The following is a 16,253-nucleotide window of genomic DNA, read 5'->3' as shown; positions in this document are numbered from 1 at the left end:
ATAGTGGCGATTGCCACCATTGGTAACGATCAAAACAAACAAAATGACTGTGAAAGCGGCCTTAAGTGCATCTTGTGAAGTATAAAAGTGTGGAGAATGAGGATCTAAGAAGAGATACAAAGCATTACAGGTCAAAAGCAGAAGAAGAAGAAGGTCCACTACACTGGCCGGTGTTGCGAGAAATCTCTCCCCGCTGAAATTAGTCATTCTGCTGTCCACCACGCATGCGCGCTGTGGGATTACACAGCATTAAAAGTATTAATTTGCCGGGTTTTGTTCTAGTTTGTCCGCTTGTGATCTTTGTGAGCGGTGATGGAAACAGTAAGCAAGTTGAATTTCTCTGCAAGCTATTTTGCGGCGGCGGCAGCGGTTTATGTTCAATACGCATTGAAAAGTCAGTCATGATATTGGTGATTTCATGATTTTTAACAGAAAGAGTTAGCAGATTATTTCATAACACACAGAAAACTACCAGAAAAATATAGGTTTGTCCAACTGTCCCACGGGTGACCGCGAGCGACTGCCCTTACTTTAGCAGACGACACCACATGGATCACAAGCGTGTATTCAGAACTGCCAGCCAAATGTAAGGCAGCCACCTTCAACTGTGGCTTAAAACGACCTGTTCTTACTTCCAATTTTCTGCCTATTACCAAGGTACCTATTTTGTGATAACAAGGGAGTAAAGTAAAAAAAACTGTGATAACAAGGGAGTAAAATAAAAATAAAAAGTAATTGTTTTCCATGGGTCGGAACCAATAAGCGCTTTTACATGTATTTCAATACCTCGAGTTTCGCGATCCTCGAGTTTAGCGCCATACCTTCAGAATGAAGCAAGCACGAAACTTGAGAGGGTACTGTATACTCCTAATGTACATAGGTGGGCAGTACTGAGGTACCAGAGTACTGAGTTACAGTACCAAGTTACAATTTGAGTTCAAAAAGCAGTAGTGACACTATTTTTTTTTTGTTATTTACCAAAATTGGTGCAGACTACATTTTAAGTTTATTTTGCTGGTATTTGGTACAGGTGCATTTTATTTATCTATTGTCACTCATCATGGAATAAAAACAGTTTTGAAGACCACGTACATGTACGTATAATTTTTCAGTGAAATGGATATCTTAACTGCCATGACAAGTCCGACGTCATCTCCGTCGACCAGGTCAAGCCTTCCTGTGTCCAGATCCTATGTTATTAGATCTTCTTTGTCCACTACTTCCATCACATTCAGCACCCTATACACCTCATTCAGATATCCGCACTCCCTCCTCTGTTCCAGTGTTGGTAAATTCATCTGCCTCAACTCTGTATGTTAAGTGGACCATTTGCCAAAAAATAAATAAATTTGCAAATTATTAACCAATTGTCATAAATACCCATAAGAGATATCCCATGCCAGGTTTCTTATGAATTTCTCAGTAAATAATTGTAAATATCACTTTTTTTAAGAAATAAAAACTGCAATATACCTTTGTTATGAGCTAAACAAATAAAAAAAAATCCAAATAACCTTTGTACAATTCTCAAAAGATTGTGTAAGACATATCTATACATTTCCTGTACAGTTTAGTATATTATTTCTTTCATTTATGTTCTAGTTTAAAATATACTACTAATTCATGTAGGTATGTTGCCTTGACTGAAATATCTTCCTCCCACAAAATATTGCTCATTTATCCCTCTTTCAAATGCAAAAAGTTCCATCAGAATCGGTGAAATGGTTATGCAGTTATATAAAAAAGAAATGAAAAAAGGGAGAAATGCAGGCGGCTACTTCCCCTTCCACTCCAGCAAGTTTTTTCTTCTCTGCAAACCAACATCAATTGTGTATATCTATATCATTCACGGAGTCATTGTGGAGTAATATATGGTATTCACAGGGCATTTTTAAGAATTTAGCTTGTACCTGGTCCCCCCTTTTGCAAGGTATTATTTGCTTGAAGGTGAGGGAATCAAGAGGCACAACCTTCCTCACTGTCATCAGGTTCACTAATGTCCTCCTGACTCATACTCCTTACTGAACTCTAGTTTCTTCTTGGATTTCTTGTTCTTTTTGTGACCAGCTCCTCTCCTACCTCCATGGGCTGTATGATGTCTGGATCTGTTCCAAACATGCGTGGACTGCTGTCTGCCTGAGTCACTCAGTGGCTCTTTATGCACACGAGCAGTGTTAGCTGATGTCTCCATATGCCATTGAATACTATATGAGAGAATATTTTGGCAATTTTTCATAAAAAATTTTTTTAGTCCCTTAACCAACTTTGTTACTGCCCTCTGAATCCTCTCTAATTTCCTCATAATCAACTTTGTACTCAGCGACCACACTGTTGCTGCATAGTCCAGCCTTGGGTGTATCACTGTCAATCAATTTTTTCATCATATCCTCATCTTATTATTGAGATGCTGCTTTTATGTTCCTCACCAGTTTGTATGTCTCACCTACAATTGTTTGTGTGTTTCTCCAGCAACAAATTATCTGATACAGTTACTCCTAGATCCTTTTCCATTGACATTTTCTTAATGCTTTAATTTCCCATTGTACAGTTACCTAAAGTTTTCTTTTTTTACTTTTTCCAGAGTCCATCACACTGCACATTCTGGTATTAAATTTTATTTCCCATCTACAACTCTACTCCCATATCCTCTCCAGGTCCTGTTGCAGTGCTTGATAATCTTCTTCACTTCCAACCTTCTTAAGTAACTTGGCATCATCAGCAAACAAACTCATGTAACTGTTTACTCCCTCTGCCATGTCAGTAATGTAGATTGTAAACATGACCGGAGCCAGCACCAACCCTTGTGGTACTCCACTGATCACTTTTCTCCACTAGGACCTTACAACTCTGATTACCATCCTCATTTCCCTGCTATCCAAAAAATCCTTCATCCACCTCAAAAGCCCTCTTTGTGTGTGTGTATTTACCTAGTTGTATTTAGCTAATTGTGGCATACAGGAGAGGAGCTACACTCGTGCTGTCCTGTCTCTGTATCTACTACGATCCAATTTGGCCTTAAATTCATGAATCATCTTTGCATGGACCACATCTTTTTCCAGGTCGTTCCAGGCCTCCACCACTCTTTGTGGAAAGCTGTTCTTCTTTATGTCTCTTCTACAGGCTTCCTTTTTCATCTTCCTTGCATGACCTCTTGATTCTCTAGTATCCCACATCATTAGATCTTCTTTATCCACTTTCTCCATCCCATTCAGCACCCTATATACTGCAATCAGATCTCCTCTCTTCCTCCTCTGCTCCAGTATCGGTAGGTTTAGCTGCTTCAATCTCTCTTTGTATGTTAACTCTCTTGCTCCTGGAACCAGCTTTGTTGCTGCCCTCTCAAGCCTCTCTACTTTCCTTATATTTGACTTTGTACTTGGCGGCCATACTATCGCAGCATTCCAACCTTTGACGGATCATTGTTACAATCAGTTTCTTCATCATTTCCTCATCCAGATATTGAAAAGCAACTTTTATTAGCTTAGTGAAAAATATGAACATTTTCTGAATTTTATGAGTGTTAGGTGATTGGAACGTTAGACATCACACCCGCCAGTAGGGAATGAGTAGTATCCTTACCTACCTGGCTAGGTATCAAGCCACTGCTGAAGGGGTCCAGCTCAAAAGAATAGACTGTAGTACCCTGATTATATTTCATATATACCCAGCTTTATAAAAAATATGAGTTGGATATTCAGGGTTGAATATACATGATAGCATTATCAATAGCCTAAACAGTGAAACAGTGGAAGTTTAAAAATAAATAGATGTAGAGAGTCAGAAATTTTAGTATAAGTATTATGCCCTTTCTAATAAGATTATATGAGTTCCTGTAAGCATCCATGTACAAAACAAATGTTTTCAGCTTTAGCCAAATATAAGTAAATTTTCTTTAATTCCTTTCTTTAATTTTCTCCCCCACAGTCCTCCCTCGCTGAAGTCACCACTGCCTCCTACTTTAGCTCTCTCCCACTCATCCCTGGAGATGCCATCCTAGACCGTGCTGGGATCTTTTCCACCGGTGCCCCGTCAAGCATTCACATTGTAGTGAATGTCGGTGTGGTGACTGGCCAGAATCCTCAATCCACTCTCTCAGCTGTCCAGAATATGATTCTCCTGGCCAACCAAAGGTGATGCTTTTGCTATTATTTATGTGCATGAGTGGTAAAAACTTATTAAGACAACAGATCATATTCAGTATTGTGTGTGTATAAATCGTCAAGATGCAACCTGCCAGGGTTCCATCTTGAGAAAATAAGGGGCCAGGCATGTGCTCAGGAGTGAGCAGTGTTAGTCTCAAATTGGTATGAAGTGCCTGGTACTTTGAAGGACCCTTGAGAGTTGCGGGATACCTTTAAACGTGAAACTCTCAAAGCTGCTGAGGAGTGTACTTGAGAGCACCCAAGGTCTAGGAGTGTAGTTGCCTCAAGGAAGACACTGGAGAATATAAAGGAGTCATGCTGCCAGACTGGCTGGGGACTCAGAGCGATACAGGACTGTCACGAAGGACTAGAACCCTTCTAAGGAGGGATAAGGAGAGGTACAACAGAGGTCTCGCTGAGGATGTCGAGGGTTGTCTCAGTATAAGTGACCCTAGACCTCCCTTTCAAGCTCTGAAGAAGCTCTGCTCCAAATCCACATCTTAGATGAGTACTAACTGAATGACTGATGGGCAAATAATATCAGATGTGGATGGGTACTGGGCTCATTGGGCCAAGTGCTTTAGGCAGGGCAGTTGTACATGGTAGAACCCCCAAGCGGACATATCCCTCTGGCTGGGTTGCAGATGGCGGCTGCTGATCCACCAAAAGATGGAACTCCATCCTCTCGTGGAAGTGAGAGAGGCTGTGAGAAAGTCGAAGGGTGGAAACGCAGCTGGGATCTGTAATATCAGTGCATTTTATACCCACACTCATGCATGCACAAATGCACACATACTCACTCACTCACTCTTGATAGATAGATAGATAGGTAGATGGATAAAAATAAATGGAAGGAACAGGTAGTTACAAGAATTGATCACTCCATATGTCTTCTGTTTCTATCTGTTTACCTCTATCTATCTATCTATTGAGGGAGAGAGAGAGAGAGTTTGTGTGTGTATGTGTATTTACCTATATGTATTTACCTATTTGTTGTATACAGGGCCTTAGCTCAAGCTTGGATAGTCCTGGGGCCGTATGCTCAAAACTCTCCCTTAGAATGTCTTGAAGGGTGCTCCTGCCATGATCAGCTCAAGGGAGTTGCCTGAGGGTGATGCACAAATCCTCCCCTCGTTCCCCTCAGCCTTCCATTGGTCAAGTGTCTGAGAGATAGTCATGCCACCCGGTGTCGCTCCAGGCAAGGATTCGTTGACGTTTAACCAATCACATGCAAGTAATGGATAAGCTGATGTTTGTAAACATTACAAAACATTCATGGTTGAAACTGGAAATGAAAACAAATAAGTGATATTCTGTTATTGACAACAACTGACAACTAAATTTCCTTACAAGCTACCACACGTCGCCAAAGTAGATGCTTCCTTCATTCACTCATCATTTATTCCTTCCTTCCCTCCTTCCTCTTCCTCCCTACTGCACCCTTCCTTCCCTTCCTCATTTCCTTTCCTCCTTCCACTTCTTTCTTCCCTTCCTTCCTTCTTTCCTTTCCTACTTTCACTACCTTGAGTCATTACCTCCTTCCCTTCATTCATTCCTCCCTTCCTTAGCTCCTTCCCTCTTCCTTGCTTTCATCCTTCCTTCCTTCACCTCCCTTGCTGAAAGTGTTTTGCTGGCATCCTCAAGGCCTGTGGATGCCATCCCTTGCCACAAGAGGCTACTGTTATATTGGAGATTTTTTTATGGTAAGTTTCATATCTCAAAAGGCTTATGCCACATTGAAATTATTTTGGAAAGCAGTTAGCAAAAGAAAGAATGCTTTATACAGTAGAACCTCGTTTATTCGGCATTCAAAAACAACAGCAATGAGAATGATCAGATACATTTTTATTAACAATAGTATCACTTATTGTATTGAAATGTAATTGTTACAAGCCCCAGAGAAACACAGGTAATTTACGATAATTGAAAGAATAGCTCAAGCTTCGTGGGCCCTGTGACTCTATACCTGCTAGTTGGCAACTCTGAATATACTTCATTGGGGAGGCGGTGGCTGAGTGGTTGGCGTGCCGGACACCACACCAGTCCCGCATTTCGCCTCGTCCTGGATGATGTGGGTTCGAATCCGCCGCTACCAGTCAAGAATAGATGGTGCCACTATAAACACTTGCCTGCGCCATGACAGGCTTGGGCCAACCATCAGACCCAATCAAGAAAGCCTACCGGCGCTATAGGCCTGGATGTTAGAAAAAAAATCGGCAGTTCTGTTGGAGTAAGTCTCAAAACAACGGCAAAACAGTTTATCCGGCACAAGCTTCCCCCCCATTCATGCCAGTTAAATGAGGTTTTACTGTACTTTGTAATAGAATTACAAGTAAGTCTTAGCCAGATGATGGAAAATTCTTAAGAGTCAAGGTCACTGGCACGAGAGCAAGTGATGTTGGTGTGTACGTAGATGCAACATTTTGCTTTGGATTGAAATTCAGGATAGAGATAGTACAGGTAACTCTCGATTTACGCGAGTTTGGTTTACGCGTTTTTGAAATAACGCGGGGTCCAAAATCCAAATAAATGTTTAATTTACACGTTTTTTACACTTATATGCGATATTTTATGGAGTGGCCACCACATGTCTGACGCAACTGGACTCACACGGCAACACAGCTGAGCTCAATTCTTCCCACGCGCCACTTGAACAACAATACAGTACCCACGCTGCCACGCTACTCAACAATAGGGGTGGGCAGGTACCGGTACCAGTACCGGTACAAACGGTACCAGCTATACGGTACGGTACCAGTACCAGACTGCTCGGTACCGGTACCAATACTAGCCAGTCGCTCATTGTGTCCCTCATTTCTTCCTCAGACAAGTGAGGCTGAGACTGAGTGCCTGAGTGGATATCTCGGTGATATGTATATTCTCTCTCTCTCTCTCTCTCTCTCTCTCTCTCTCTCTCTCTCTCTCTCTCTCTCTCTCTCTCTCTCTCTCCACTGAATGAAGTGAATATTTATTTTTCAACAGAAACCTTCCTCTTGTTTGATTTACATTGTTTTTGATTTACGTGACCTCTTCAAGGACGCAATACTCACGTAAATCGAGAGTTACCTGTACGAGGGAACAGAGTAGATATTAGGTACTGTCAGTAGCTCCCGAGACCTGTGTTTCGGTGAGGAAGAGAAGGTGAGGTTTAGAGGAGGAGAGATGGTGTTCCACAACATGGATATTAGTGTAAATACCACGAATGTTGCTGAAGTTGTTGAATAGAAAGTTAGAGGAGTTATCAAGACACCTCTTGTGGTCGGTACTGAAAAGGGAGTCAGATCTGGGGGCATTTATGGTCCTCCCCCCAGATGGGGACTCCAAGGCTGAATTATTTGAACTTGCCATGATGAATTTTATATTTTGAGGAAATGGTGTGTGTGTAATAATAATAATAATAATAATAATAATAATAATAATAGGTTTATTAATGTAAGGCAGCCGTTAGGCTGAAAATATACAAATTAAAAATACAAGAAACTAATAGTAAATAGGCTACACTAGAGGGAGGGAGAGGGTGGGGGGTGGTTTGGGAGAGCTAAAAATAGAGACATAAGGGAGAGGGAGGGTGGTGTGAAGGGGGCACTTAGAGGGGTAGCGGCGAGGTGCTAATCTCCACCGCGGCCCTTTGGGTATGACTGTCACTGGGCATTGTATATCATCCACACCACCGCGGGCACTGCGCTACGTTTGTAATGGTCGGTTCGCAGCGCTCTGAAGGGGATGAGTTTGTTGTGGTGTCTGGTGAAGCGGGTGGGGGAGGCGCGTCGGATGGCATGGGGTAGCGGTGGCGAGGATGGTGAAGCAGGGAGATTCTGAATTTTCTGAGGGCGTCCTGGTGCTTGTCAGAGAGCCTCTGGAGACTCAGGGTGGCCAGGGCATTGTCGTAGGTGTGGTAGTCAGGGCCTAAAAAGACCCTGAATGCCCTCTTTTGAACCCTTTCAAGCTGCTGTTGTTGGGTGAGGGTAAGAGACGATGACCATGCCGGGGAGGCATACATGAGCTTTGGCAATATGAATGATGAGTAAATGCTGCACAGCTCAGCACCCGGTGCCCCCAGCGTCCTGAGTCTACGCAGCATGTACAGCTTGTAGGAGGTTGCTCTGACAGTGTTGGAGACGTGGAGCTTCCAGTTGAGCTGGTAGTCCACAGTGATGCCGAGTGGTATGGTGGACTGGACAACCTGGAGGTGATGTGAGCCAATAGACAGCAGCGGTGTGTGTGTGTGTGTGTGTGTGTGTGTGTGTGTGTGTGTGTGTATTTACCTAGTTGTATTTACCTAGTTGTAGTTTTACAGGGCCTGGGCTTTATGCTCGTGTCTCTGTATCTACATTTATCCAACTTTTCCTTAAAGCTTTGCACACTCCTCACTGATACTACTTCCTCACTTAGTCTGTTCCAAACCTCTATATTTCTTTGTGGGAAACTATATTTCTTTATGTCTCTCAAGCATCTTTCCTTCCTCAATTTTTTAATGTGTCCTCTTGTGTTCCTGGTGGTAACTCCTTCTTTTAGTAGTAACTCCTCGTTATCTACTTCTTCCATTCTGCTCAATAATTTGTAGATTTGTATTAGGTCTCCCCTTTCTCTTCTTTGTTCTAGTGTTGGTAATTCCATTTCCTTTAGTCTTTCCACGTATGTCAATCCCTCCACCTCTGAACCATTTTTGTTGCCATCCTTTGTATTCTTTCTAGTTTCTTTATGTGTTTCTTTTTATGGGGAGACCACACTGCATCCACATATTCCAACTATGGTCTGATCATATGTAGTGCGGCGACTATGCCTGATGAACGAGCCTCCCATAACCCACTTAGCCAGTGGGGTACCTCTTTGGCCGACTTGGTAAGGAGTGGCTCTCCCGTCATGCTGGTCGCGGGTTCAATCCTGGGCAGCCGGGGAATACCCTCTCCTTGTTGTGATTAATTTCTCGTGTGTTTCAATACACGTAGAGAACGTGTGGGACCGAGAGAGTAATAGAAAAAGAGAATAGAAAATCTCATCATTAAACTGGTGGCATAGCGGTGGACATCCTATCCTGCGGTTCTGTTGAGTTGCCCCAAAGGGGTAACAGGTAGGATGGCCCATGCTCTCCTAGGGTAATGGAAAATGGGAGAGTTGGAGGTATGTCTCTACAGGGACGTTGTGGAATAGTGAACCGATAGTGATCACTGTCTAAGGTCTCAACACACAGAATTAATCTACATAGAGGGGAAAGTCGTGTAGTGCGGCGACTATGCCTGATGAACGAGCCTCCCATAACCCACTTAGCCAGTGGGGTACCTCTTTGGCCGACTCGGTAAGGAGTGGCTCTCCCGTCACGCTGGTCACGGGTTCAATCCCAGGCAGCCGGGGAATACCCTCTCCTTGTTGTGATTAATTTCTCGTGTGTTTCGATACACGTAGAGAGCGTGTGAATAGAAGAGAATAGAAAATCTCTTCATTAAACATAGTGGTAATTAATTTTTTCATCATATCCTTATCCACGTAGTGGAATGCTATTCCTATATTTCTCACCATGTTATACGTATCATTGAATATCCGATTAACATGACTCTCTGGCTGTTTGTTATCTTGCATTATTACTCCCAGATCTCTCTCTTCGTGTATTTTCTTTAATATTTCACCATCTCCCATTTTATATGTCCATTTTGGTCTTCCTTCACTTTTTCCCATTTCCATAACATGACATTTCTTCACATTGAATGTCATCTCCCATTCCATACTCCACTTCCAAATCTTGTTTAGGTCTTCTTGCAGAATTTCGCAGTCTTTATTGTTTCTTCTGTCTTAGCAGTTTTCCATTGTCTGCGAACAGGCTTATATAACTATTTACTGTGTGTGTGTGTGTGTGTGTGTGTGTGTAATTCACCACGGCCTGATCACGTGTTGGACTCGTAATCGCCAGCAGGTACCCTCACGACATGAGCAAGTGCTCATTATCGTCAATCTATGGGTGTTGCCAGGACCTCACACACCACACACCCCATCCCCCTTGCTCAAGGTAGCTTAATTTCATTGTGTAGCTAAAGGGTCTACCAAACCCAGGCTGGGGTGAGGTGAGTGCAAGAGGGCTGAGGCAGGGTAGGGGGAGAGGGTAGGAGGCACTGGAATGTTGCTCTATCCACGATGGGGCATTTGAATAATATTTTAGTTTACTTTTTAATGTAAATTTTATCACGTGATCAATTTGACTTCCTGGGGCTGCCTCATGCTCGAATGGTGTGAGGGAGCAGCTGGCTCCCTCACACCGGCCCGCCTCCCTTCAACTGCTAAGATCTGTGCTCAAACACATAAGGTACGCACAATCGCTGTGGAAGGCTTAGGATTTAACCTGAGAACGTCGGCAGACCATTTTTAGGGGTTTCACGAGTCGTGGCTGTGATACGGAGGACCCTTAAAAGGGCTCGCCATAAAACACCTAATTTGAGCTAATTGTAGGCGGTGGTGGCATAGCGCAACCCACCATGAATACCCTGGGTCATTGTGGTGGGTGAGTGATCTTGAGGTGGGCTTTTTTGTCATAGGTGGTGCTGTAAGGTCAAGGCATACTGAATTAGCTATCAATACAGTAATCACTTGTCAAATTCTGTATAGTAGACAACAAACTACTCTCGGCTAGATGCCACGGTTCACGAGACTGTTTATTTTATAACAAACACCACCCAAAAAGAATGGACTTTGAGTAAAAGTAAATATTTTTAACGGCTTTATGGTTATGAGAGGAGTACTCTGATGTATGTTCCATGCTCTTTTCTTAGTCTCAGAATGCAGTGTAATTTTGTCGTTTCTCGAACACTTCTCGGCTTTCCCACAGCCGAAGCCCATGGGTTAAAGGGTGGTCGGCCCCAGCCTTTTGCTACTTTATATAGTCAAAGGGAAGCTTATAAGATGTATTAAGCATTCTTTCTTGTGCTAACCACTTTCCAAAGTAATTTCAAGGTGGCATAAGCCTTCTGAGATATGAAACTTACCATAAATAAATCTCCGATATAAAAGCAACCTCTTGTGGCGAAGGATGGCATCCACAGACCTTGAGGATGCCAGCAAAATGTTTCCAGCAAGGGAGATGAAGGAAGGAAGAATGAAAGCAAGGAAGAGGGAAGGAGGAAGGAATTGAAGTGGGAGGGAAGGAGGGAAGAGAGGAATGAATGAAGGGAAGGACTCGAGGGAGTGAAAGTAGGGAAGGAAGGGAAGAAAGGAGCCAAAGAAGGAAAGGTAGGATCGAAGGGAAGAAAGGAGTGGAAGAAGGAAAGGAAGGAAGGAAGGGAGTGAAGTAGGAAGGAAGTGGAAGGAGGGAAGGAAGGAATGAAGGAACCATCTACTTTGGTAACGTGTGGTAGCTTGTGAAGCAATACAGTTGTCAGTTGCCGCCAATAACAGAATATCACTAATTGTTTTCATTTCCAATCTCAACCATGAATGTTTTGTACTGTTTGCAAACATCAACTTATCCATTACTTTCATGTGAATGGTTAAGCATCAGCGAATCCTAGCCTTGTGATTGGTGGAGCATCATGGGGTGGCATGACTATTTTTCTCCCAGACACACGCCGGCCTCAGCGTTAACAAGACCCCCAAGGGAGGGAGGCACCTCGTTGAGCGTACACCAGAAGCACCCTTTAAGACACTCTAAGGAAGGGTTTTGAGCATACTGCCCTTGAACTGCAATGTAACTTGAGTACTACCTGTATTAGTCAATGTCAATGAAACATGAAATAGGGGAACTCAATGTATTTGTTTCTAACTCTGCTCATTGTGTGAGGTTTCATACATGTTTGCATGTGTCAACTTAGTACTTAAAATGGCTGCTCTCTATTCAGCTTGATATTTAGAACATATGCCAGCAAAGTACTTATTCAAGGAGAATGAATATTGCATTAGTGAAAATTGCATTAGTATTTATTTCCCTGCCTTTTTTTTTTTTTTTTTTTTTTGTGTGTGTGTGTGTGTGTGTGTGTCCCTCAGTCTGGGATACAGAATCACCATATTTACCTGAATTGTTGGTGTAAGAAAGAAAAAAAATCATATATTGTGTATTTTAAGATTTGTTAAACTGAATTATTCTGAAAGAAAAGAACATAAATTATTTCATTCTAAAATTTTCACAAAGCATTTACATATCTTAATGAGTAGATTTAGCCAGGCAGATGCATAGTCTTGTCTAAGGACATTGAAGCAATTTTGCAATGAAGGTGATTAACTCATGGCATTAAGTTAACCGTACATTACTGCTGCACTATATTATAGCTGCACTTGACATTTGGTGCTTATCTCCCTCTCATTGGGCCTTGAGGTTGTACTGGGTAAAAATCCATTACCCTGGGACACAGGAAATAGGGAGAACCTTCATAGCTGTATTAAATACAAATTCATGTTCTTGTAGATTCCTTTGGTTTATGCATTTACTTATAAAGTCATACAGATTACAAATGAAATCAACTAATACATTATTTTTTTTACTTTTCAGACAAAGCAAAGGAAAATGATTAGATGAGATGATAAATCAGCAACAGGTATGATTTATTAGTTTTAGACAATGCCTCCTACGGGAGGATCATTCCGTCAGTTCAGTTGTTTAGAAAATGACTGTTGACCCAAAAGGTAGATTGCAAATTAACTCCTTACAACATTTTGAGTTCAGATTTACTGTGAACAACTACATTCAACAAATTGTTTTGATTACTCTGAAACCATGACCATAGATTGTGCAGCCATAAATTAACTAGAAAGAAAATATACAAAGTAAGATATTGTGATATATGAACAGTGCATTAGAGAAACTGCAATGATACAGTGAAAAAATCCCATAATAGGCACTACTGATTGTCAGGGATCGAACCTGGGCTTTCTCAGTAACAGTCAGAGCAGTATACCAACTGAGCCAGTGATGAGCTAAAAGGTTATTGCTCCAGAGGCCACTTCAGTGGCCTATGCTTGATGCCCCGGTCCCCACTGTGAACTTGAAGGGTGAAGGTGACCCCGTTCAGAGTTGTGGTAGCTGGAGACACTATTAATCAACCCCAGTGGCACATATGATGTTTATATACATTACCCTCTAGCTCATCAGTGGCTCAGTTGGTGTGCTGGAAGGCCAGGGTTCAATCCCCAGCACTCAATGGTGTTCATTATGGGATATGAACAGGATGTGTAATGAAGGGTGATTCCTTTACTCCCTGGAAAAATTATGTAAATCACATTGATGACAGATAATATAGAAAATCTATTAGTATATGTCTATCTAAATTTATTTATCTATATCTCAGTATATCTATCTATCTGTATATCTATCAATCTATCTATCTATTTAGCTCTATTTTTTTACAGTAAAGGAAGCAGCTCAAGGGCAAAAATAAATGAGAGAAAAAAGCCCACTGAGGAGGAAAGCTGCTAAGAGTATGTGTCACAAAATTTTAGGCAGAGTAGGTTTTGAAGTATAAGGCCACCTCTTGTGTGCACAAAACAATGGATATTACTTTTAGTAAAGAATTTTATCTTCAATATTTGAAAGGCATATAGTATATATCTATAGGCAAACCCCATTATTCAGTCATTTGTTTGTCTGTAGTGACCCAAAATGTGGATAAAGACTCCAAAAGGCATTAAGGAAGTGTTGGCAAATTTCCTCTGAATTCATTCCATGGCTTTGTTTGGTGTCTGGAGCATCAGTAAGTTTATCTAAGCAATGCAATAGGTTCATTCACATTTATATGTGGCAATGTTAAGGCACTCAGCTGATGAGGGAGGAGTGGGGTTGAAAGCAGAGGAGGGAGTTGGAATACGTATATCCCATGATGTGTTGAAGATGCTACGAGATGAGAAACAACGGCCAGACATGTTTATCAATCAATCAGTCAGTGGGGGCATACGCCGGGGGGCGCGTTGCCTCGCCCACCCCACGACACCAAGCCCGGGGGTCCCTCCGGGCGAGTCTCCATGCAGGCCCCCTTCCTAACCCATCCTCCCGGCAGGGTCTATTGACTTCCTCCAGCCACGAACTCCGTGGGCATCCCCTTGGCCTCCTCCACTCAGGATTGTCTCTTACAGAGACAACCCGATGAGCAGGATCAGCTTCCGGAAAACGTGCCACGTGCCCATATAGCCGGAGTTGGCGTTGACGGACTATGCAGTCAATGTATGTCGAATCAGTCTCACGGAGTAGTCGCCGGTTTGACACAAAGTCATTCCAGCGATATCCCACGATTCTGCGTAGACACTTATTACCAAAGGCATCAATCCGCCTCTCCAAGTCCCCATTTAGTGTCCATGTCTCACAACCATAGAGTAAGACAGGGAGCACAAAGGACTTGAAGATCCGGATCTTTGTCCTTCTGCACAGGTACCGACAATGCCATATACTCGTGTTGAGCGAGTCCATAACACCGTGGGCCAGACCAATCTGCCGTAAGACTTCCTGGCCAGACTCACCGTTGTTATGAACTACGCTACCAAGATATGTGAAACTTTCTGAGAGCTTAACGTCCTCGCCACACGCATGAACAGACTGTACTGTGTCATGTTTATGGGTTCACAAAAGCACAATAACTGAGAACAATGACCTGCGAGGCATAGGGTGTGCGTGCATGGGTGTGGCATGGGTCTAGCGAGTTATCCGCTTGGGATATTGTTCCTACATATCCACTCCAAAATTCAGTATCCTAGGCCACTCCGTAAGGCGCCATAACACTCAATAGTAGGTGACACATTATGTGCAACGCTGATCCTTCGATTACTTTTTTATCGACGCATTACGTACATCACTTGGGGTCCAGCGGGTTAAGGTCCAGCAGTTGTGTCTGTGTGCCGGAATGGTTTTGAACATTTAGAGATCCCCTCCTGGTAATCCAGAAAATCAGATAATCCAGAGGGTTCTTGACCCCCTGCATTCCAGATGAAAGGACTTTTACTGTATCAGGAATTAGAAATTTGGAGAAAAAAAATTCAAAATGCTGGGGATTATTTACTGAAACAATGAGAAAGGTTAGGTATTTCAAAATGTCAAATAATGGGGTTTGCCAGTACAGTAGAGCCCCACTTAGCGCGAGATCAATTAGCGCGAACCGCAATTAGCGCGAGCCACCATCTACCAAGAAAAAAATTAATTAGCGCGAAAGCCTCAGTTAGTGCGAGCAGCCACCACGATTGAATTTTGAAAATTGCGCCAAGGCGCCATGATGCGCGGCACAAGCCGCCACGATGCACAGCACAAGCCGCCATGATGCGCGGCACAAGCCGCCATGATGCGCGGCACAAGCTGCCACGATGCGCGGCACAAGCCGCCACGATGCGCGGCACAAGCCGCCATGATGCGCGGCACAAGCCGCCACGATGCGCGGCACAAGCCGCCATGATGCGCGGCACAAGCCGCCATGATGCGCGGCACAAGCCGCCATGATGCGCGACAAGCCGCCATGATGCGCAGCACAAGCCGCCACGATGCGCGGCACAAGCTGCCATGATGCGCGGCACAAGCCACCATGATGCGCAGCAGCGTTGATACAGGGCAAGTGCTTTCTTTACGTTGTGGATGTTTGTTGGCCTTGTGGCCGTGTGACGCACACCCAGAAAATTTGGATTTGCCGGTTGTCCAAGTGTGATACTGCCCTAAGGCAGCGAGGCCGCTGACCGGGTGAGCGCCGGTGATGACGTCATCGGACTCCCAGCGAATCACAAGCGTGTTTTCAGAGCTCAGCCAATCGTAGTTTTTTTGTTTTTTTTTTTTTTTTTTTTTTTTTTTTTATGTGAGTGATTATTTTGAGTAAGTATCAAACCCAAAAGTCAGACCCACTTGTGCACCAAATATTTTTTTCATACTGGTTACTTTATTCAATTAGCGCGAATTCAGTTAGTGCGATCGCGTTCATCCACCTAATTCTCGCGCTAAATGGGGCTCTAATGTACATGTAGGGTGAGGTGGACACAACCCGTACTACTAGTGGGAAAATATTCATTAAAAATCTGTATTTGCCATAACAGGCAAAACAAAAAGTGGATAATACTCCTCAGGAAATGGGCTTCCTCTATGAGTATCTGTTGAGCTTCTCCAGAGAATATTTTTTCTCCATAGGAAGGTTTTATTTTTATTTCAATTGCTGTACGTCTTGTGACCAGGGG

At 43.1% G+C, this 16,253-nt stretch overlaps 1 protein-coding gene across 12 annotated transcripts in view; it reads left to right on the top strand.

Moving 5' to 3' along the window:
* LOC126985140 (glutamine amidotransferase-like class 1 domain-containing protein 1) overlaps positions 1–16,253 on the top strand; it is a 113,121-nt gene that overhangs the window by 55,956 nt on the left and 40,912 nt on the right. For 8 of the 12 annotated variants that reach the window (XR_007738335.1, XR_007738334.1, XR_007738336.1 and 5 more), the window contains exons 6-7: positions 3,925–4,130; positions 12,610–12,655. Coding sequence is in view for 5 of the 12 variants with exons in the window: in XM_050839697.1 (XP_050695654.1) it covers positions 3,925–4,130; positions 12,610–12,628 (225 nt within the window). In the remaining 7 variants the exon portion in view is untranslated. Of the gene's footprint in view, positions 1–3,924; positions 4,131–11,700; positions 11,812–12,609; positions 12,972–13,466; positions 15,665–16,253 lie in introns of those variants that run through there. The other 4 variants (XM_050839699.1, XM_050839696.1, XM_050839701.1 and 1 more) reach the window with 4 other exon arrangements.

The sequence above is a fragment of the Eriocheir sinensis genome, chromosome 58, assembly GCF_024679095.1.
Source record: "Eriocheir sinensis breed Jianghai 21 chromosome 58, ASM2467909v1, whole genome shotgun sequence".
In the NCBI taxonomy this organism is placed as follows: domain Eukaryota; kingdom Metazoa; phylum Arthropoda; class Malacostraca; order Decapoda; family Varunidae; genus Eriocheir; species Eriocheir sinensis.
This window is presented reverse-complemented; position numbering and strand designations above follow the sequence as displayed.